General features: G+C 38.7%; 1 protein-coding gene across 5 annotated transcripts in view; it reads left to right on the top strand.

The window, feature by feature from the left end:
• ABCC8 (ATP binding cassette subfamily C member 8) overlaps positions 1–23,848 on the top strand; it is a 594,664-nt gene that overhangs the window by 51,804 nt on the left and 519,012 nt on the right. For all 5 annotated transcript variants that reach the window (XM_053720647.1, XM_053720648.1, XM_053720646.1 and 2 more), the window contains exon 2: positions 3,895–4,036. In XM_053720647.1, the coding sequence (XP_053576622.1) occupies positions 3,895–4,036 (142 nt within the window). The remainder of the gene's footprint in view (positions 1–3,894; positions 4,037–23,848) is intronic.

Raw genomic sequence — 23,848 nt, 5'->3', positions numbered from 1 at the left:
TATGGTGAAGATAAGGTAGGAAGATCTTCAGGGGCTTAGTGTTAGGTTTATTTAAGGGGGGTTTGGGTTAGATTAGGGGTATGTGGGTGGTGGGTTGTAATGTTGGGGGGGGGTATTGTATGTTTTTTTTACAGGCAAAAGAGCTGAACTTCTTGGGACATGCCCCGCAAAGGGCCCTGTTCAGGGCTGGTAAGGTAAAAGAGCTTTTAACTTTAGTAATTTAGAATAGGGTAGGGCATTTTTTATTTTGGGGGGCTTTGTTGTTTTATTAGGGGGCTTAGAGTAGGTGTAATTAGTTTAAAATTGTTGTAATATTTTTCTTATGTTTGTAGATATTTTTTTATTTTTTGTAACTTAGTTCTTTTTTATTTTTTGTACTTTAGTTAGTTTATTTCATTGTAGTTATTTGTAGATATTGTATTTAATTAATTTATTGATAGTGTAGTGTTAGGTTTAATTGTAGGTAATTGTAGTTATTTTATTTAATTAATTTAATGATAGTATAGTGTTAGGTTTAATTGTAACTTAGGTTAGGATTTATTTTACAGGTAATGTTGTAATTATTTTAACTAGGTAACTATTAAATAGTTCTTAACTATTTAATAGCTATTGTACCTGGTTAAAATAATTACAAAGTTGCCTGTAAAATAAATATTAATCCTAAAATAGCTACAATGTAATTATAATTTATATTGTAGCTATATTAGGATTTATTTTAAAGGTAAGTATTTAGCTTTAAATAGGATTAATTTATTTAATAAGAGTTAATTAATTTCGTTAGATTAAAATTATATTTAATTTAGGGGGGTGTTAGTGTTAGGGTTAGACTTAGCTTTAGGAGTTAATACATTTATTAGAATAGCGGTGAGCTCCAGTCGGCAGATTAGGGGTTAATAATTGAAGTTAGGTGTCGGCGATGTTAGGGAGGGCAGATTAGGGGTTAATACTATTTATTATAGAGTTAGTGAGGTGGATTAGGGGTTAATAACTTTATTATAGTAGCGGTGCGGTCCGCTCGGCAGATTAGGGGTTAATAAGTGTAGGCAGGTGGAGGCGACGTTGAGGGGGGCAGATTAGGGGTTAATAAATATAATATAGGGGTCGGCGGTGTTAGGGGCAGCAGACTAGGGGTACATAAGGATATTGTAGGTGGCGGCGCTTTGCGGTCGGCAGATTAGGGGTTAATAAGTGTAGGTAGCTGGCGACGACGTTGTGGGGGGGCAGGTTAGGGGTTAATAAATATAATATAGGGGTCGGCGGTGTTAGGGGCAGCAGATTAGGGGTACATAAGTATAACGTAGTTGGTGGTCGGCAGATTAGGGGTTAAAAAAAATTAATCGAGTGGCGGCGATGTGGGGGGACCTCGGTTTAGGGGTACATAGGTAGTTTATGGGTGTTAGTGTACTTTAGAGTACAGTAGTTAAGAGCTTTATAAACCGGCGTTAGCCCAGAAAGCTCTTAACTACTGACTTTTTTCTGCGGCTGGAGTTTTGTCGTTAGATTTCTAACGCTCACTTCAGACACGACTCTAAATACCGGAGTTAGAAAAATCCCATTGAAAAGATAGGATACGCAATTGACGTAAGGGGATCTGCGGTATGGAAAAGTCGCGGCTGAAAAGTGAGCGTTAGACCCTTTTTTGAGTGACTCCAAATACCAGAGTTAGCCTAAAACCAGCGTTAGGAGCCTCTAACGCTGGTTTTCACGGCTAACGCCAAACTCCAAATCTAGGCCAGAGTCATTTCTGACTTACACACTAGATTTGCATTGTACCTTTGAGCAGATGGAATGTTTAGATGTGAGTGCACAGGGCAAAACCAGCATACATACATATGCCACTGAAACACTGTTAACTTTTACTAAAAGCACTTTCAAATTTAAAAATTTACATTAAAAATTAGAGATTAGTTTTCTGACACATTTAAAAAAACTTTATTTTTCCAGTATTTGTTTTATTTCCCTTATCCCCTTTGCCGCCGGGAATTTCAGAGAAAAACAGGAGAATTTTTAGCATCTTTGCTATCACTCTGTTTAAACAGAAATAGAGCTTTTGATTTTTTGATTTACTTATATATATTTATAGATATATATTTATTATATACTTACTATGTATATTTTGTCACTGAAATTATTCACAAAAAACTACTGCAGTCATTTGACAAATGGTTATAAAAGCTTCTCTGGGATCCCTTTTGTTCAAAAACACAATCATTAATTAGGGTGCCCCCCTTCCAATTTGCCTGTTTCCAAAGCTTCCCATCCCTTTCTCTCCCTTAAAAAAAATTCTGTAGCATAGGGCTCCTCCCACTCCCTCCCCCTCTGTTCCACGAAACCCCCTCCTGCCTTCCCTCCCACACCTCCCGCCGGCACAAGGACTTGTTTGTTACAAACACCGTGTCACTGTCTGTAATGATCTTGCATCTGCCTTCATATGGTAACGGAACACTGATATGAAGACAGATGCCTATAGCTCAGGAACATCAGCTCTTGGCTGTCACTTTACAGTCAAGGCTGCTGTAGCTTCCTGAAGCTGAGACATATACATAGGTTATGAGGTACATTGGGCAATGTACTTGAGCATTAACTGCGCTAGAAGTAAGCTTTTATCGTTTCTCGGGGTTGCGATCATATTATGAGTTAAAAATAAGCTGTTTTCGCTTTTGTGCTAACACAATGAGGCCTATTTATCATATGTCTGTCGGACCTGATCCGACAGTGCAGATCAGGTCCGACAGACATCGCTGAATGCGGAGAGCAATACGCTCTCCGTATTCAGCAATGCACCAGCAGCTCTTGTGAGCTGCTGGTGCAATGCCGCCCCCTGCAGACTTGTGGCCAATCGGCCGCCAGCAGGGGGTATCAGTCAACCCGATCGTACTCGATTAGGTTGAATTGTGGCAATTCCTGTCTGCCTGCTCAGAGCAGGCGGACAGGTTTATGGAGCAGTGGTCTTTAGAATATTTCACATTCCAATTTTCTTCACATAGCAGAATATGTTCATTAAATATATATATATATATATATATATATATATATATATATATATATATATATATATATATGATGTTTTTAGTACAACATATATATATATATATATATATATATGCATATATATATATATATATATATATATATATATATATATATATATATATAATATATATATATATATATATATATATAATTACATATAGGTTTAGATATATACAGATATATATATAGGGAATGATCTATATTTATAAATACATCAAACCTATTCTATGTGCAAAATATAGGATGTGAAATATTTACACTAAATACATAGTTAAAACTTTTATTAGATATGAATATTACATACATAAGTTTTTACATGTTGTCATCTACTTAACTGCAAAGGGCTCCTAAGTACTTCTATATGTGATTACGTTTGTTACTCTAAAGGCGAGAAATGCTTTTCTGTAGAAGCAAAATTTATCAAAATGTTTAATGGTCAACTATTTAGGCAGGAAATGGATCAAGCTTTCACATTTACACTATTCAATAATGATTTAGCAATGTTCCTATCAGTTGATTGATTTCAGTGTCATGGAACCTTCCCTTTTGTAGCAGCAGCACCATCTACTACTTTAACTTATTTGAATGCCATCTGTGTCCAACTGCTCCTCTGATGCTCTCCAGATGTCTCCTATAGGAAAAACTAGAGAAATTGATTTTCTTTAACAAAAATAATTCAAAACAACCCCTTTAAGGAATATCAAAACCAATTTTTTTTTTACAAATAATTTTTCCAAAAAACTAATATTTTTTTTGTCTGGGCACGTCTATTAAACATATACTCACCAATTCTATTTGTATAATGCATTTTATTTTCCTATGTATTAAATTGTGTTTTTTTAATTTCTTTTTTGTTTGTAGGATGGGGAAGTCAGAGTTCCAAAGTTCATATTCATCATAGCACATGGCTTCATTTCCCTGGGCATAACCTGCGCTGGATTTTGACTTTCATCCTCCTTTTTGTGTTAGTGTGTGAAATCGCAGAGGGTATAGTGTCAGATGGGTAAGTGTACAGAAAGCTTTCCCAGATAACAGAAACTATTTTTAAAAAAAGCTTTAGCGCAAGTAGTAAAGTGTGCTGCAGTTTGTCATCCACAACATTCAGCTTCTTGTTCTTGTGTGCACGTGACCTGCGACCCGTGTCAGAAAATTCCATAAACTGTGCCAGTTGCACTGAGTGGAGAGCCACTTCAGAGTATATGATGTTCTTTTTAGTGTTTCCCAGATGTAGATTCCAAGTTTTATATAATAATTTGTATTATATATATATATATATATATATATATATAGATCTATATACATATAATTATTTATTTATTTTTTTCTATTAGCCACAGTGGAAGGACCATATGGAAGGTCACTCTCTTCAGATGAGGGTGTCACACAAATTTAGTTAGTGCTGTGGCTAAAAAATATAGTCAGTTAATTGTGATTTCTTTCAGTGGGCGAATGAAAGATATAATTAGCGCTCCCAGGTTAGTGCTGGTATTAAAAGTTGAAAGCAAAAAAGATAGTAAGTGAAACACTCAGGCGAGCTAACTTCAGGACGTCCGATATCATACCCACACTAACTCCCCCCCCCCCCCAACTTCTGTGGGGCATGCTAATGAAAGCATTTTCCTCTTATATCTCGCATGCTGTACCATGGAAGTTTAATTTTTAGTTTCATGTCCATTTAAAAACTGCTCATCATATAAGCACTGGTGTCACAGGTTTATTAAATATAAAGCAGGAAAGGCTGAGAACGAGAATAGGAACCATAGCAAATTACTAAGGCAATGCGGGTATAAACATTGGAGTTTAATTATTTCATTGGTTTCTTGTGATTGCTTGAGTGGGTTAGTAATAGGCTTTATGCCTTGGGAAATCATCTTTCACTCTATCTGTTTATTTTACAACTGAATATTTTATACAACACATTATGTGAATTGCATTACTTGGCTCCTTGTATTGAATCAGACCAGACTAAATGGAAATTGCATATTCCGATAATTGTAATTTGCCCAGGAATTTAATAATTTCCCTCCTGATACCTAATTTGTGAGACAGTAAACTAATAGAATAGTAGAGAGAACGGTTTTATTTTCTTGTTTTATTGATTCTGATATTAAAATTATAGCTAAGACAATACAGGGGGAAATGATTTTCCTTATTTTCTTTCACCTAGATTACGAGTTGTGCGTTTGTGTTTTAACGCTGAAAAAATGGCCATTTCAGCGTTAAAACAGCACCGCAGCCATTACAAGTCTTTTCGGTATAGCTGTACCGCAAACCTTTTAGCCTGTAATGCAACGTCAGTCCCGCACACTTAAAAATGACGTTTTTTCATGGGACTTCTATAGCGCTGCCATTAAGAGTTTTGTGTTGAGGCTAAAAAAGCTTGCGTTACACCCTATAACAACAAGATCCATTTCGCAATCTGAGAGCAGTAGTTATGAGTTTTATGCAACAAAACTGTTACATAAAACTCATAACTAAAGTGTTACAAAGTACACTAACACCCATAAACTACCTATTAACCCCTAAACCAAGGCACTCCCGCACAAATACTATATTAAAGTTATTAACCCCTAATCTGCCGTGCCCGACATCACCGCCACTAATAAAATTTATTAACCCCTATTCCGCTGCTCCCCGACATTGTCGCCACAATACTAAAGTTATTAACCCCTAAACTGCCGTCCTTCCGCATCGCAAACACTATTTAAATATTATTAACCCCTAATCTGCCGTCCGCCTACATCGCCCCCACTATATTAAAGTTATTAAGCTCTACACCGCTGCCACTATAATAAACCTATTAATCCCTAAACTGCAAGCCCCCCACATCAAAATATACTAAATTAAACTATTAACCCCTAAACTGCAAGCCCCCTATATCGCAATAAACTAATTTATACTAGTAACCCCCTAACTTTATATTAAAATTACAATTTCCCTTTCTTAAATTAACTTAAAACTTACCTGTCAAATTAAAAAAACTAAGTTTAAACTAACAATTAAACTATTATAACTATTTAACTAATATTAAACTAACTACCAATTAAATTAAACTAAAATACACATTAAAAATTCCTAACACTACTATAAAAAATTTACAAACTAATTACAAAAATAAAAAATACTAAATTACAAAAAAGCTCTTTTATGAAAGCCCAAACCTTAAACTAAAAAAAAAATAAAAAAATAAATAAAAAAAACCCTTAAAAAAAACCTTAAAAACACCTATCACTAATTCCCGAAGATCCACTTACAGTTTTTGATGTCCCGCTTGAACGATCTTCATCCAGGCAGCGAAGTCCTCATCCAGGCAGCGAGAAGTATTCATCTAGGCAGTATCTTCTATCTTCATCCCGGTGGCACGGAGCAGGTCCATCCTGAAGACATCTGGTGCAGAGCATCCTCTTCATATGGTCGCCGCCGTATACTGAATCTTTAATGCAAGGTACACGATTCAAAATGGCATCCCTTGCATTCCTATTGACTGATTTGATCTTGGAAATTCAAATCAGCCAATAGGATGAGAGCTAATGAAATCCTATTGGATGTTCAAATCAGCCAATAGGATGAGAGCTACTGAAATTCTATTGGCTGATTTGAACAGTTTAAGTTTGTATTTATTTTAACTAGGTAGTTAGTAAATAGTTAATAACTATTTACTAACTAGTCTACCTAGTTAAAATAAATACAAACTTACCTGTGAAATAAAAATAAAACCTAAGCTAGCTACAATATAATTATTAGTTATATTGTAGCCAGCTTAGGTTTTATTTCACAGGTAAGTATTTAGTTTTAAATAAGATTTAGTTAATAATTGTAAGTTTAATTTAGCTATATTTTAATTATGTTAAAGTTAGGGGGTGTTAGGGTTAGGGTTACGTTAGGGTTAGGTTTAGGGGTTAATATAGTTTAATTTAGGTTGTTGCAATGTGGGGGGCTGTCGGTTTAGGGGTTAATAGGTTTATTTAGTGGCAGCGATGTTGTGGAGTGGTGGAATAGGAGTTTATAGATTTGTTATTGTGTGGGCGATGTTGGGGTGCAGGGGAATAGGGGTTAATAACTTTAGTATAGTGGCGGTGATATCGGGTGTGGCAGATTAGGGATTAATAGTTTTATTTTGGTGGCGGAGATATCGGGGCGGCAGATTAGTGGTTAATAACATTATGTAGGTGACAGCGATGTTGGTGGAGGGCAGATTAGGGGCGTTTAGACTCTGGGTTTATGTTAGGGTGTTAGGTTTAAACGTTAGATTTTTTCACGCATAGACATCAATGGGGCTGCGTTACAGAGCTTTTCTTTCCACGATCGCAGGTGTTAGACTTTTTTCTGACCCACTCTCCCCATTGATGTCTATGGAGAAAGCGTGCACGAGGACGTAAAAACAGCTCTTGTATTGTGTGCGGTATGGAGCTCAACAATAATCTTTTGTTAACTCTTTCATTAATTGAAAGCATCTTAAAGGCTCAGCTACCCTAATAACAAATTGAATGAAAAACAACTACAGTAAACAAGAGAACTTTAACCAATAAGGGTGCGCCAATAAATAACAGGTGATCAAAAAACACCTCTAAAGTTAGTGATGGTTATATGAAAATCTATAAACGCTCAAAATAATATTCAAAACTATATTCTAGAAAAAATAATAGAATGATGAAATAATAAACTTGTATCAACTAAATGTGGATAATAAATTAGGTGAATGATTCGTGACTCAGAGATGAGTTATAATGTGAATTGCAAAAGTTGCAAAATATTGCACAATATGTTACAAAAATAAAATAAGTAATAATGTGTAATAAAAGTCTCTATGTGAATACAAAAAGTATATGCACATATATGTGAAGTAACAGACCACAATCGTCCAATATCAATTCCAAACGAAAAGTATCTCAGTGATTTCTTTGTAGTAGTCTCAGTGTTTTTAGTTGGTAACTTGAAATCGATGATGTAAAAAAGTGTTAGGGCCAAAAGACAAGTAGGAGGCAGCTCTCTTACAAGAAAGACGAAACAGATGATGGTTCCTAAAGATAGGAAAGAGAAGAGACGCCTAATGGTGTGATATCGTATACCGAGGCTTCGTAGCCGCTCGGCTGACTCAATCCACTGGTATCAACCTGCACAGGAACACGTCCTCAAAAGGATGTCACCTGATCCAAAGTGGAAACAGCATAGGTGTTGAGAAACGTGTTGCTGTGTTTCCTGTATTTTAATTGATTTTAAGAAAGTCCATATATTTTTTATCCACTCCTTGCTTCAGTTTGGGACATTGGATTAAGTTTGGGACAGTGGATTTGGTTTCTATGTTATTTCCCTGAACCTTATCTATAGTCAATCCCTACCAGCACACTTTGGTTATCCACTTTGGTTATCCACTTTGGATCAGGTGATATCCTTTCGAGGACGTGTTCCTGTGCAGGTTGATACCAGTGGATTGAGTCAGGCGAGTGGCTCCGAAGCCTCGGTCCGCTGATTATTGCACTAGATGTGCACCTGGGCTTTTGAGTATATCTGACATCTGCATTTGCCTCTATATGTCTGCATCTAAGATATCACACCATTAGGCGCCTCTTTTCTTTCCTATCTTTAGGAACCGGTATGGAACTCAACGCAGCCTTATTGCACGCACAAGCCGGCTGTTTGAAAACTTGTAATGGCTGTGCTATAGAGGGTTAAATATTTTGTTGCGTTCGTTAATTTTCCTATAGCGCACATAACACGTAATCTAGGTACTTATTATTTGCAGGTGCGTATTATTATTTCTTTTAAAGTTACAATTTAGCAATTTATGTATCTGAATATAAAATGCTCTAACATGCCGTGTTTTTGTGGTTCCAAAACTTTTTTGTCACATGAAATAATTTAAAAAATTCTAGAACACTCTGGCTCAGAACAGTGACTTTGTTTTTAAGAATGTACCATACAGTGTTAATTTTGAGGGTAAATTTTGTCTTAGTTTTAGACTTTTGATTAAAATGCCATTTTAGTTTTAGTCGTATTTTAGTCATCTTAATAGTTTTAGTTTTAGTATAGTTTTAGTCAACTAAATCTCCAGTAGATTTTAGTCTACTAAAATCTAAGGTGTTTAGTTAAAGTGTAATGCATTATTTAAGCATTTCTCTATAATTTCCAAACTCTTTATATACTCCAGGAGTAAACATAACACCTGTTATTATTTATGGTATAAAGGTTTAAACCTGCAATACAGACACAGATTTAGCCGTTGTGATATATAACATCTTTGTTAAACTTAATAAAACCAAGTTTCATAAACAAACAGAAGTGCAACTTCAAAATATAACAAAACAAACTGTAAACTGTATTGGCTGTATTGCACAAATTACCCAATATAAAAACTTTTACAGTTCTCTGTTAATAATTAAAACAAGTATCAAGTAACTCAATACAACAAAAAGCTTCTGCAGCTAGCACAGGCACAGCATAACTTAAACCCATACTCGTGGGTTATGCTTATTTCTATGTGAAGAATTAATTGATTGTTCACAGATTCAAAATGTAACACTGCTCTAGAGCTTCCAAACTCATTATATACTCCTGGAGTAAAGGTTTATTAACCTGTTTTTATTTATGGTATTAAGGTTTGAACATGCAATGCATATTTAACATATTTAACTGTTGTGGTATATACTGTCTTTATTTATCTTAAAATTAAATAAAACCAAGTTTTGTAAATAACCAAGACGATAGCCTTGCTTTTTTTTTTTTTAACAAAAGAGCAGTAATTTGATAAGAATTGATTATAACACCTTGCATAAAGTATTAATTTTGACAGCAAATTTTGATTTAGTTTTAGTCATAGAGGGATATTTATCAAGCCGTCAACCTGAAATACACTGGAATTCCGCAGCGTAATTGTGGCAAGATTGATCCGACCTAGTTATCAAAGCCTACAGACCGGGAAAAGTTGAAATCTGTGACGTAACATATGATCCGCTGGTCTCAATCCGACACAGATCGATGCTTATGTCATTACAGATGTTCTGAATACACATTCGGCACTATTTGACACTTTTTCAAAGTTATCAAATAGTTAACCGGTACGCTCTGGGCTATTCCAGTCCAGCGTACCTGGTTTTCGATCCGCCACCCTGTAGGCCACGGATGCCATAGTAATCAATGGTAGTCTGATAGCAGCAAAAGCTTATGTTTGATACTGCCAGATATCCCATTGATTTCTAAGTTAGAAAAACAGTTACGTTTACACCTAACACCCTAACATAAGCCCCAAATCTAAACACCCCTAATCTGCTGCCCCGACATCGCCTCCACCTACATAATGTTATTAACCCCTATCCCGCCGCTCCCGGACCCCACCGCAACTAAATAAATGTATTAACCCCTATTCCGCTGCTCCCAGACCCCACCACCACTAAATAAAAGTATTAACCCCTATTCCGCCACTTTGGGACCCCACCGCAACTAAATAAATGTATTAACCCCTAAACCCCTGGCCTCCCACATCACTACCACTTACTAAACCTATTAAATCCTAAACTGCCAGCCCCCCACATTGCCATAAACTAAATTAAGCTATTAAGGGGGCGGAGCCAACTGCCGGGGTGATAGGACGTGCATAGCAAGAGCTCCTGCATTTATTGCTCAATTTTGGATCTTTTTTATATGATATAACTGCAATTTTTTCTTCAGAAACACCTATTACCCTGGCAAGACTAAACCTATAGAGTGTCACTATAAAGATTTGGAGAACTAGATGAAAATACGGCTCTTATTTCGCTTTCCTACATTACCACGAGCTAGCCAGTATCTTTGGCCTGTATACATGCTGCGGATGGCTTCCTTGCTATTGTCTTTCCCAGGCGCTTGGGCACAGCTATCTGAACTCTACCTCCTGACTAGCAGTCTTTTCTAACGTCAGGTCACTACCAGTAACCGTCATCTATCATGGATCCACATGCCCTCCTGCAGGAAATTGGCTTCTTACTACGGCAGTACCGAGAAGCCTTTGCAGTTTCCCTTGACCCTGTTTGTGGCGCCCTTAATTTCAACCCCTTGGACAAGGACCTCGGCAGCGCTACTACGGTTGCGCTTTCTCCCGGAGGCACAACATTGTCCCCCTGCAGCGCTCCATCATCTTCACTCCCAGAACCCCAATCGCAGGGACTTACTAGCTCATTACCGGTGAAGAGGAGCTGCCTCAAGGCCACTTTATCTCGCGAGTCCATGGCTGACTGGGGGCCCATTGATATGGGAGCTGCAGCTGACTGTTTAGGTGCGGAGGAACCCCATGATCATACAAGAAAAATTACAGAGATAGTGGAGCATGCAATGCTTAAGCTCCCCCTAAAGTTGTCAAATCAATTGCCTACCCGACAAAAGATAGACTTGGCCCTGGAGACTCTTACTGAAAGAAAGGAGTCGGATCCTAACGCTATGCTGCAACCAAAGGTTGATCTCTCGCCTGGAACTCTGCCATGCTCATGGGAACTTAAGCCCAGGATAACCGATACTTACAACAGCTTGAAAGCAGGGGTAGGATAGCGATATTGTTCCAATTACCTCCTGGTGACCTAACCTATCTACACTGGATGTTAGGCTGGCTTATCGACCTCGGAGAGACACTGCTAAAAATTTATTTGACCTGATAGTTATTGAATTGTTATAACTTTATTAACCTATTGTTAGGTATATCTACTATCGTGTCTAGCTCTTAGGCTGCATCTGCTTCCTCCCCTATTTCTATATATACATTTTATTTATGAGTGGAGTATGATCTATGTTTTTCCTTTAGTTAAATTGGGAAGTACAATTATTCATATTAATACCTCGCCTAATCAACTGTTTGGCATACTTTGTTATATTTAAACTTAACGCTGTGTTCATTTATTATAGCCACAAGTTTCTGGGTTCCACAACCGGAGTTTAACTTTATAAAACATTGTTAGTTTCATCACACAGCTCTGAGGGTTGGTACTTGTTCTGACGTTGCCCCCACCTCACAACCTTAGGCATTTAAGTTAGGGTGTCATATGCACATATTAAACCCAAGCTATATCAAAATCTAGGTTGACATAATCCCCCCCCCCTTGGTACTAAACATTTATGATATTACTGCTCCTGGATGGTGGGCCCACGTCCGGGAGATAGAGCATTCCTGTTCTTAAGGAGGAGATATTCAATGGTTTAATTTATTATTCTCGCATCTGCTTATCACTATTCTGTTTTAAATTTACATAATCTGCCTAATACCCTACCCTTTAGCACCAATTGAAGACTTGTTAAACCCAAGCTATATCAAAAACTAGGTTGACATAATCTCCCCCCCCCTTGGTACTAAACATTTATGATATTACTGCTCCTGGATGGTGGGCCCACGTCTGGGAGATAGAGCATTCCTGTTCTTAAGGAGGAGACATTCAATGGTTTAATTTATTATTCTCGCATCTGCTTATCACTATTCTGTTTTAAATTTACATGATCTGCCTAATACCCTACCCTTTAGCACCAATTGAAGACTTGTTATGCTGAAGGTTGTTACTTGTATTCTGCTCACCCTGCTCATTTATTAGCCAGAACTATGACTATCACATACTCAGATTTAGAGCATAGAACACTACTTTATCTATACCGCACTTCTAGAGGTTGGAGTATGTATGGTTGGCTGTTTGCAATGCCTTACTTAGTTTAATCTACCTTGACAAGCTGAACCTAGGCCGGCATGTTAAAAAGTTGCAGGAGAGCGCTCATACTCCAGTAATTGTCCCAACTATAATCCCTCGCATATATAAATATTTGACATTCCTAGAGGATGACTTAGGACTTTATCTTCCTACCATATTTAGCTCACCACCTCCTACCCTCCCCCCCCCCCACACACATCTTACATAATAAACCTCCTTTGCCAGGAGGGTTAAATGCGCGGTTTCTCTTGTTTATACCGCATCCTATCTACCTTCTTCATAAGCAAATCTTGTAGCCTACCATTCTATTTAATTCAGTTTCCCCTATGTGTTTTACAAGATTGCCTAGTATATACATATCTTCATATAATCTTATGTTGTTACCCATACCCATCCTATTTAACTTAGCATGCCTGACTAACACCATCCAATAGTCCAAGTTATTCTTTCAAAATCAATGTTGGGTATATGTGATATTCATTTGCTAATGTTAAGAAAATCTGAGGTTGATTTAATTTTACTTTGCTGCATGTGTAGTACTATAGTGTGAATATCCCGCAATGTTTTGTATCACAAGGACTTTGTTGATTATTAACATCTGTTTTATACTAATTGTATATGCAACAACTTTGTAGTACTTATATTTTTCAGCCTCAATAAAAATATTTAAAAAAAAAAAAAAAAAAGAAACCTAGAGGTAAGACCTACATACTGAAACTTGCAGAACATATAAGTGATGAGATAAATAACAAATGTGGAATTGCAGTTAATTCGGTCTCTGATGCTGTAAGATGGTCCTCTGTTAGTAGAGGTGAAATTATCTCCAACCACAGCATAATCACAACATTTACATGGTCTTCCCTCACACTTATAAAAATCAGCTTTCTTTGATATCTGTGGTGTCTGCCAGCTGTGCCTTTTTCACTTTTAATGCAATTATTCAATAAATTGAACTTTTAACCTTAAGAAAAATAAAAAAAAAATAAGCTATTAACCCCTTAACCTAACAACCCGCTAACTTTAAATTAAAATTGCAACATCCCTATCTTATAATAAATTTAAACTTACCTTTAGAATTAAATTAAACTATATTAAACTATTAATTAACCTACCCTAACTATTATCCTACAATTAAATTAAACTATATTAAACTATTAATTAACCTAGCCTAACTATTATACTAAAATTACATTAAACTACCAATTAAATTTACTATATTACATGTTTAAAAACCTAACCCTACTCAAATTATTTAAATCTACAATTAAAATATTACTAAATTACAAAAAAACAAAAACTAAGTTACAAAAAATTAAAAACACTAAATTACAAAAAATAAACCACAGTATCAAAAATAAAAAAGAATTACACGTAATCTAATAGCCCTATCAAAATAAAAGAGCCCCCCTCAAAATAAAAAAAAAAAACCCTAGCCTACAATAAACTACCAATGGCCTTTAAAAAGGCCTGCTGAGCATTGCCCCAAAGAAATCAGCTCTTTTACCTGTAAAAAAAAATACAAACTCCCCCAACAGTAAAACCCACCACCCACACAACCAACCTCCCCCCCAAATAAAAACCCTATCTAAGAAACCTAAGCGCCCCATTACCCTGAAAAGGGCATTTGTATGGGCATTGCCCTTAAAATGGCATTTAGCTCTTTTTCTGCCCAGAACCTACTCTAGAAATAAAACCCACCCAAAAAAAACTTAAATAAACCTAACACTAACCCCCGATGATCCACTTACAGTTCTTGAAGTTTCGTTTGAAGGATCCATCCAGCCGGCGACGTCTTCATCCTTGTGGCCTCTTCTATCTTCATCCATTCGGCGAGGAGCGGGTCCATCCTGAAGACATCCGGAGCGGGTCCATCCTGAAGACATCCAGCGAGGAGCTCCTCTTCAATACGATCTCCACCGTAAACTGGATATTGAATGCAAGTGACGTCATCCAAGATGGTGTCCCTTGCATTCCTATTGGTTGAAAGGTTCAAATCAGTCAATAGGATTTGAGCAACTAAAATCCTATTGGCTGTTCCAATCAGTCAATAGGATTTGAGTAGCTCTCATCCTATTGGCTGTTCCAATCAGAGGTTAATACTTTTATTTAGTTGCTGTGGGGTCCAGGAGCGGCGGGATAGGGGTTAATAACTTTATTAAAAATGCGGTGGGGTCCAGGAGCAGCAGGATAGGGGGTTAAACATTTTAGTATAGTGGCGGTGTTTAGTGACAGTGTATAAATAAAGTTGGTAAAAAGCTGAATAGCAGCGAGATCGATGACTGCTAGTTAACAACATTCCGCTGCTCATCGCCCCGTACTTGGTGCATGGCTTTTTGCCAGCTTTTTTAATCAATATGGAGATCGTATTCAGGTCCGCGGCGGTGATGTTAGGCGAGTGTATTGGTGCCGTTGAATGCAAGAAAGTTGACGGCTTGATAGATAGGAGGCCTCATAGTCTTTGACTAAAATGCCATTTTAGTTTTAGTCGTCAGAATTTCTATAGTTTTATGCTCATTTTAGTCTAGTTTTAGTCGACGAAATTAACACTGGTACCATATTAATTTTTAACATTTTATTTTACAAATCCAGTGCCAGGTTTCAAGGTGATATAGTAGTAAAATTAAAATGTCATGTTTCAAACAGAGTGTAGAGAAAACCTGCACAATGTTCTAATTTACTTTTATGATCAAATTAGTTTTTTTGTTTTGTTTCTTTTGTTAACTAGATCCATTCTACTGGCTCATGATCAGTTTAGGGCATCAGTGATAGAATTGTGTTTGTTACACATTTATACATTGTTGTATACATTGTTATACATTGTTGTAAACACTAATTTCACATAGAGCTCAAAACAAATGCAAAGTATAATGAAAGAGGGTTCCAGTGGTATATTTCATTTTTGCACTGCTCTAGGCACCAGGAGCTCTGCTGACTAGCCCCACACACAATCACAAACATTTTTCAGCCATGAGCCAGTTTAAATTAAAAAATGGGGAGTAGGTTTAAAAAATATAATGCAAATATTATATATATTTTAAACTTACACAAAATGCTGGTTTCCCAGAGGAGTGGTTAACCTATTATGACTTGAGCATTATATGGGCATGCAACACCTTATTTAATGATGGTACCTCGCTCTTACCTCTAGAGTATTCTAATTTTAAATTTTAATCGGGGGGACCCCAGCACTGCAGTTAGGAAAGGAGTTTGAAGTCTTGTTCGCCAATTAGCGGAACCTGTTGGCACTCTACAAATAACTGATAATAATAACAATAATTGCTGGCTGTATTGGAGACTACCCATGATACACCACTAACATTACCCATGACACACCACTTACATGCATGATGATGTCATAGGGAAAAGGGAAGTCCCTGCAGCAGCAGAAATGTCCTTGTAGCTGAAGCTATGGGCTAGGGGAAGATTCAGAAAGCTTACATCTCAGCCCCCCCAGCCCACTTACAGGGACACAAGACTTCTCATTTGAAAGAGGAGAGTTGCTACTTCATATAATGGTCTGGTGCCCCTGTAAGGTGCAGGTAAACATCATAAAATGGCAATAACTTGCAGTAGCCCTTAAAGTACTGTTTTCTCTGTAGGGGTTTTTGATGATTTTTAAGAGAACTTTATTATCCGTTCAACACAGAAATGTTATAAAAAACCCTCATTTGAATGACAATCGGTTGTCTTTCTATGTACTCAAAAGAATAAGGAATGCAAAGTGCAATGCTAGAATAACTAGGGCTAACTTGCTACCCAATTTTGCTTGACTGCGCTACCATTAACGTGCAACTTTAATATTCTAAGTCCATGGTAAAGTGCATTAAGAAGAGAAAAGATAGTGCTGCCAACTACACTCTATTATAACCATTGCTTTCAATGGTTATCACAATAATTTGCACTGGTATTATCAGTTGAAAGTTATAGAAAGTCAAAACGACACTAGAACAAACATTTAGCCTGATTTCCGACCTGAAGTAAGTTCAGCACAGTTTTCTGCCTTATTTGAAATTCCAAACATTAAAACCGCATATATTTATAGTTCAATAAATTATAGGTGTTTGTGAAAATGAGCTATAGGCTGTCAGAAAGACAGTACCAAGCAGGCTCTGAGATGGGGACACATACAGACTGCACAAATATATAACTGCAATATCAGGACTAGTATAGAAAAAAGCAAAGGGTATGACAAGGGGGGGTTTACATATGGAAACTTGTCAGGAAGGTATTATTATTATGAGTTATTTGTAGAGCGCCAACATATTCTGCAGTGCTATAAACAAAGGGGGAGTACAACAAAACAATTATAGGGATCAAATGGGTAGACCAGCCAAGAGTTGCACTGTTGTAGTCAGCTCTTAAGAAGGTGATCTACAAACAGCTGGACTCTTAGGCTTACATGCTAAGGAGGTTCAGGGGATATGAATGGAGGAGTGGACCTGGTATAAAGTAAGATTAGTATAGGTTGTATGCATCCCTGAACAGTAGAGTCTTTAGGGAGCACTTGAAGCTTTCAAAACTAGGGGAGAGTCTTGTGGAGCGAGGCAGAGAGTTCCACAAGATGGGAGCCAGTCTGGAGAAGTCCTGTAAATGGGAGTGCAATGAGGTAACCAGAGAGGAGGAGAGGAGGAGGTCATGAACAGAGCGAAGGGGACGGGAGGGAGAGTATCTGGAGACAAGATCTGAGATATAGGGGGGAGCAGTGCAGTTGAGGGCTTTGTATGCCAGAGTGAGAATTTTTTGTTTGTTCCTAGAGGCAAGAGGAAGCCAGTGAAGGGATTGGCAGAGAGGTGCAGCAGATGAAGAGCGACGTGTAAGGAAGATGAGTCTGGCAGAGGCATTCATTATGGATTGTAAAGGAGCTAGACGGCAGGTGGGGAGACCAGAGAGGACAGAGTTGCAGTAATCAAGGCGGGAAAGAATGACAGAGTGAATTAAAATCTTAGTTGTGTCTTGTGTAAGGAAGTGTCTAATTTTAGAGATGTTTTTAAGGTGGAAGCAGCAGGCTTTAGCCACGGACTGAATGTGAGGAGTGAAAGAAAGATCTGAGTCAAATGTGACCCCAAGACATCGTGCATGCGGGGTAGGGGTAATGATAGAGTTGTCAACAGTTATAGAAAGATTAGGGGTGGAGATTTTGGAAGAAGGGGGGAAAATGAGGAGCTCAGTTTTGGAGAGATTTAGCTTGAGGTAGTGAGAGAACATCCAGGAAGAGATGTGAGAAAGACAGTTAGTGACACGGGTTAGCTAGGAAGGAGATAGGTCTGGTGCAGAGAAGTAGATTTGGGTGTCGTCAGCATACAAATGATATTGGAAACCATGGGACTTTATTAGGGAACCTATTGATGACATGTAGATTGAGAAGAGAAGGGGACCGAGGACAGAGCCTTGTGGTACTCCGGCAGAAAGTGGTGACGGGGCAGAGGAGGCCCCAGAGAAGGCTACACTAAAGGTACGGTTTGACAGGTAGGAAGAGAGTCACGAATGGGCTGTGTCACAGATGCCGAAGGATTGGAGGGTTTGGAGCAAAAGAGGGTGGTCAACAGTGTCAAAGACTGCGGAAAGATCAAGGAGGATAAGCAGAGAGAAGTGGCATTTTGATTTTGCTGTAAGTAGGTCATTAGTAACCTTAACAATAGCTGTCTCTGTGGAGTGATGGGGACGTAACCCAGATTGCATTGGGTCAATAAAGGAGTTTAATGTAAGGAAATGGGATAGGCGTGCATATACTAGTTTTTCAAGAAGCTTTGAGGCAAGAAGGAGGAGGGAAATAGGGCGTTAGTTGGATGGGGAGGTAGGATCAAGGGAAGGTTTTTGAGGATAGGTGTGACCAGTGCATGTTTCAGTGATGAGGGAAATATAACGGTGCTGAGGGAGAGGTTGAAAATGTGTGATAGTATAGGGGTAAGGGTAGCAGAGAGGGAGGGGAGTAGCTGTGAAGGGATAGGGTCAAGGCGACAGGTAGTGAGATGAGAGCGAAGTATAAGTGCCGAAACTTCTTCCTAAGTAACAGGGGAAAATGAGCTAAGTTTAAGGTTATGTGGGTTGTTGTTGATTGAGAGCCTTTGAGGGAGGGGGGAGAAAATGGAATTATGTTGAGAGCTGATTTAATTTCTGATGTAGTCGATTTTGTTATTGAAGTGGCTGGCAAAGTCTTGAGCTGACAGAGAAGTTGTATTAGGAGGTGGGGGAGGGCTTAGGAGAGTATTGAAAGTGGACGTTTTGGGTTTGAAGAAAGATTAGAGATAAGAGTAAAGAAGAAGTGTTGCTTATGGAGATTAAGGGCAGAATAGTAGGAGTTCAAGATGAATTTGTAATGAAGAAAATCAGCTGAACTCTGGAATTTTTTCCAGTGCCGCTCAGCAGTACGGGAACATCTGCGTAGGTACCGTGTCAGAGGAGTATGCCAAGGCTGAGGATGAGTGTGTAATTTCCGAGCTATGGTAAGAGGGGTGAGATTATCAAGGACAAATATAAGGGTGGAATTATAGTGGCAGATAGATTGTTCAGGGCAGGAAAAGGAGGAGAAGGATGAGAGGAGAGGTTTGATGGAATTAGCAAGCTGTTGCTGATCTAATGACATAATGCTTCTGTGAAGTTTGGTGTGAGGAGTAGAAGGAGGGAGAGTTGTAGGGAGGGATGATATGTTGCAAGTGAGGAGATGGTGGTCAGAAAGAGGAAAGGGGGAGTTTGTGAAGTTTGAGAGAGTGCCTCAATAGCTAAAGATCAGGTCAAGAGAGTGACCAGCTTTGTGAGTGGGAGAATCAGTCCATTGCGACAGACCGAAAGAGGAAGTGAGTTGCAGAAGTTGTTTTGCAGATGAGGCAGTGGGATTGTCAAGAGGGATGTTGAAGTCACCAAGAATGAGGGCAGGGGTGTCTGAGGAAAGGAAATAAGGTAGCCAGGCAGCCAAGTGATCTAGAAATTGAGTTGAGGAGCTAGGGGGTCAGTATAAGACTGCAACACGTACAGAGAGAGGGGAGAATAAGCGAATCATGTGGGTTTCAAATGAGGGAAATGTGAGTGAAGAGATGGGATGTATTAGTTGAAAGGTGCAGCGAGAGAAAAGTAAAATACCTACACCACCTCCTTATCTATTACCAGACCTAGGAGTGTGGCTGAAGTGGAGACCCCCATGTGACAGAGCAGCAGTGGATGCTGTGTCTAGGGGAGAGAGCCAGGTTTCTGTTAGGGCCAGAAGGTTGAGGGAGCGGGAGATGAAGAGGTCATGTATAGAAGTGAGCTTGTTGCAAACAGAGCAAGAGTTCCAGAGTGCGCAAGTGAAAGGGGTAGTGGCTTTTGATGCAAGAGGAATGTGAGTAAGGTTTGCAGAGTTTTGTATTCAGAGTCTATGGGACGGTACACATGGATGTGCACAGCTAGGCAGTGGTTGGGGACCAGGATTAGGGGAGATGTCCCCAGCAGTAAGAAAAAGCAAGAGGGAGAGTGACATGATATGAGATACGGATTTGCAGTAGTGAGACTGTTTTTGAGACGAGCTGCAGGGGGGAGAGAGAGTGTTTAGGAATAGGTAAAGTTCATGAGTACAAAAGTAAGGTGAGTTTAAAGGGACACTGAACCCAAATTTTTTCTTTCATGATTCAGATAGAGCATGCAATTTTAAGCAACTTTCTAATGTACTCCTATTACCAATTTTCTTCATTCTCTTGCTATCTTTATTTATAAAAGAAGGCATCTAAGCTTTTTTCAGGGTTCAGAACAACGGACAGCACTTTTTTATTAGATGATGAATTTATCCACCAATCAGCAAGGACAACCCAGGTTGTTCACCAAAAATAGGCTGGCATTTCAAATAAAGATACCAAGAGAATGAAGACAATTTGATAATAGGAGTAAATTAGAAAGTTGCTTAAATTTTCATGCTCTATCTGAATCACGAAAGAAACATTTTGGCTTCAGTGTCCCTTTAAGAGAGATGGGTTAATGAACAGTGCAGGTGGAGAGGGAGGAGTAATTGAATAATGTAGTTTGTTATAGAGACAAGAGGTAGCAAACATGATTATGAATATATTGAGCACTTTTACAAAAGTGGGAACCAGTTAAGCACATAAGACATAGAATTACAGTACCAATTGCATAAGAAAACAAGAAGGTATATGAAACATAAGTTTACAGAAGTAGTTGCCTTGTGTCTTGCCCCTTGCCCAATCCTTGTTCAATTCTTGCATAATTCTATTGTTAATGCCTCACTTATAAAATGTTCACTTTGAAAATGTGAACATATGTTGTTGTAGCAATGCACAGCCCAAACTAGTGTGAAATATATGCAGGCAGGGCAGTCAGCTGAGTCCACTAAATTTAGTTGATTGCTAATCAAAGACAATTGGAAAGGCCAATTGGAAAGTTAGATTCTGGTCTGGTCAGGGTGAGATGTTAAGTAAACAGACAATGCAATTTGGAGGGGGGTAAAACTGTGGCATAAGATAGTACATACTAAGAACATCAGAGATTAATCTGCAGCCTGTTGAATTCAATTGAATAATGATTTTAGATGTGCAGCATAAACAGTAATACTGTGCTGTATTCACATTCTCGAGGTTTATACTGTCACCAGAATATATGCAGCATCGCTACATCCATGTAAACCTTATAGAGCAGCGTTAACTAATTGTCAGGCACATACAAAACAGCATTAACTCCTTCTCAGCCATATATTGAGCAGAATTAACTCTTTGTCATCCACATATAGTAGAGCATTTACTCTGTGCTAGTCATATACAGAGCATTTGTCAGCCATACATAGAGCAGTTTTAACTCTATGTGAGCCACTTATAGAGCAGCATTAACTCCTTACAAGTTAGATGCAGAATATCATTAAATTATCATCAGTAGCATACAAGATAGTATTATATTAACATTAATATAATTAAGCTTAATATAATATAATTATAGCTGCCTGGCTAACTTATTTCCTTTCCTCAGACACCCCTGCCCTCATTCTTGGCGACTTCAACATCCCTCTTGACAATCCCACTGACTCCTCTGCAAAACAACTTCTGCAACTCACTTTCTCTTTCGGTTTGTCACAATGGACTGACTCTCCCACTAACAAAGATGGTCACTCCCTTGACCTGATTTTTAGCTATCGATGCACTATTTAAAATTTCACAAACTCCCCTTTTCCTCTTTCTGACCACCATCTCCTCACTTGCAACATATCATCCCTCCCTACAACTCTCCCTCCTTCTACTCCTCACACCAAACTTCACAGAAGCATTATGTCATTAGATCAGCAACAGCTTGCTAATTCCCTCAAACCTCTCCTCTCATCCATCTCCTACTTTTCTTTCCCTGACCAAGCTATCTGCCACCATAATTGCACCCTTGCATCCGTCCTTGAAAATCTGGCCCATCTTACCATAGCTCGGAAATCAAACACTCATCCTCAGCCCTGGCATACTCCTCTGACACAGTACCTACGCAGATTTTCCCGTACTGCTGAGCGGCACTGGAAAGAATTCCGGAGTTGAGCTGATTTCCTTCATTACAAATTCATCTTGAACTCCTACTATTCTGCCCTTAATCTCTATAACCAACATTACTTCTCTACTCTTATCTCTACTCTTTCTTTAAACCCCAAATGTCTGTTCTCCACTTTCAATACTCTTCTCCACCCACCCCACCTCCTAATACTACTTCTCTGTAAGCTCAGGACTTCGCCTGCCACTTCAATAACTAAATCGACTCCATCAGAAACAAAATCAGCTCTCAACATAATTCCATTCTCTCCCCCCCCCTCAAACGCTCACAATCAACCACAACCCACATAGCCATAAACTTAGCTCTTTCTCCCTTGTTACTGAGGAAGAAGTTTCTGCACTTATACTGCACTCTCACCTAACTACCTGTCCCCTTGACCCGATCCCCTCATAGCAACTCTCTTCTACCCTTACCCCTATACTCACACACGTTTTCAACCTCTCGCTCAGCACTGGTATATTTCCCTCATCTCTGAAACATGCACTGGTCACACCTATTCTTAAAAAACCTTCTCTTCATCCAACCTTCCCATACAACTATCGCTCTATTTCCCTACTCCCTCAAAGCTTTTCGAAAAGCTAATATATGCATGTCTGTCCCATTTTCTTACATTAAACTCCCTTCCTCCACCCACTGCAATCTGGATTTTGGCCCCATCACTCCACAGAGACAGCAATCGTTAAGGTTACCAACAACCTACTTACAGCAAAATCCAAAGGCCACTTCTCTCTGCTTATCCTCCTTGATCTGTCCACAGCCTTTGATGCTGTTGACCACACTCTTTTGCTTCAAACCCTCCAATCCTTTGGCATTTGTGACACAGCCCTTTCGTAGTTCTCATCCTACCTGTCAAGTCGTACCTTTAGTGTAGCCTTCTCTGGGGCCTCCTCTGCCCTGTCGCCACTTTCTGTCGGGGTACAGCAAGGCTCTGATCTTGGTCCCCTTCTCTTTTCAATTGACACGTCATTATTAGGTTCCCTAATAAAATTCCACGGGTTCCAATATCATTTGTATGCTGACGACACCCAAATCTACTTCTCTGCACCAGACCTATCTCCTGCTTTGCTAACCTGTGTCACTAACTGTCTTTCTCAGATCTCTTCCTGGATATCCTCTCGCTACCTAAATCTCTCCAAAACTGAGCTCCTCGTTTTCCCCCCCTTCTTCCAAAATCGTCACCCCCAATCTCTCTATAACTGTCGAGAACTCCATCATTACCCCTAACCTGCATGTCCGATGTCTTGGGGTCACATTTGACTCATATCTTTCTTTCACTCTTAACATTTAGTCCTTGGCTAAATCCTGCCACTTCCACCTTAAAAACATCTCTAAAATTAGATATTTCCTTACACAAGACACAACTAAGATTTTAATCCACTCTCTCATTCTTTCCTTTTTCGATTACTGCAACTTTTTCCTCTCTGGTCTAACCAGCTGCCGCCTAGCTCATTTACAATCCATAATGAATATGTCTGCCAGGTTGATCTTTCTTACACTTTGCTCTTCATCTGCTGGACCTTTCTGCCAATCCCTTCATTGGCTTTCTCTTGCCTCTAGGATTAAACACAAAATTCTTACTCTCACATACAAAGCCCTCAACTGCACTGCTTTCCTCTATATCTCAGACCTTGTCTCCAGATACTCTTCCTCCCGTCCCC

Source organism: Bombina bombina, chromosome 7 (genome assembly GCF_027579735.1).
Source record: "Bombina bombina isolate aBomBom1 chromosome 7, aBomBom1.pri, whole genome shotgun sequence".
Lineage (NCBI taxonomy): Eukaryota > Metazoa > Chordata > Amphibia > Anura > Bombinatoridae > Bombina > Bombina bombina.
Note: the sequence above shows the minus strand (reverse complement) of the source record. Positions and strands in the feature narration are given on the sequence as shown.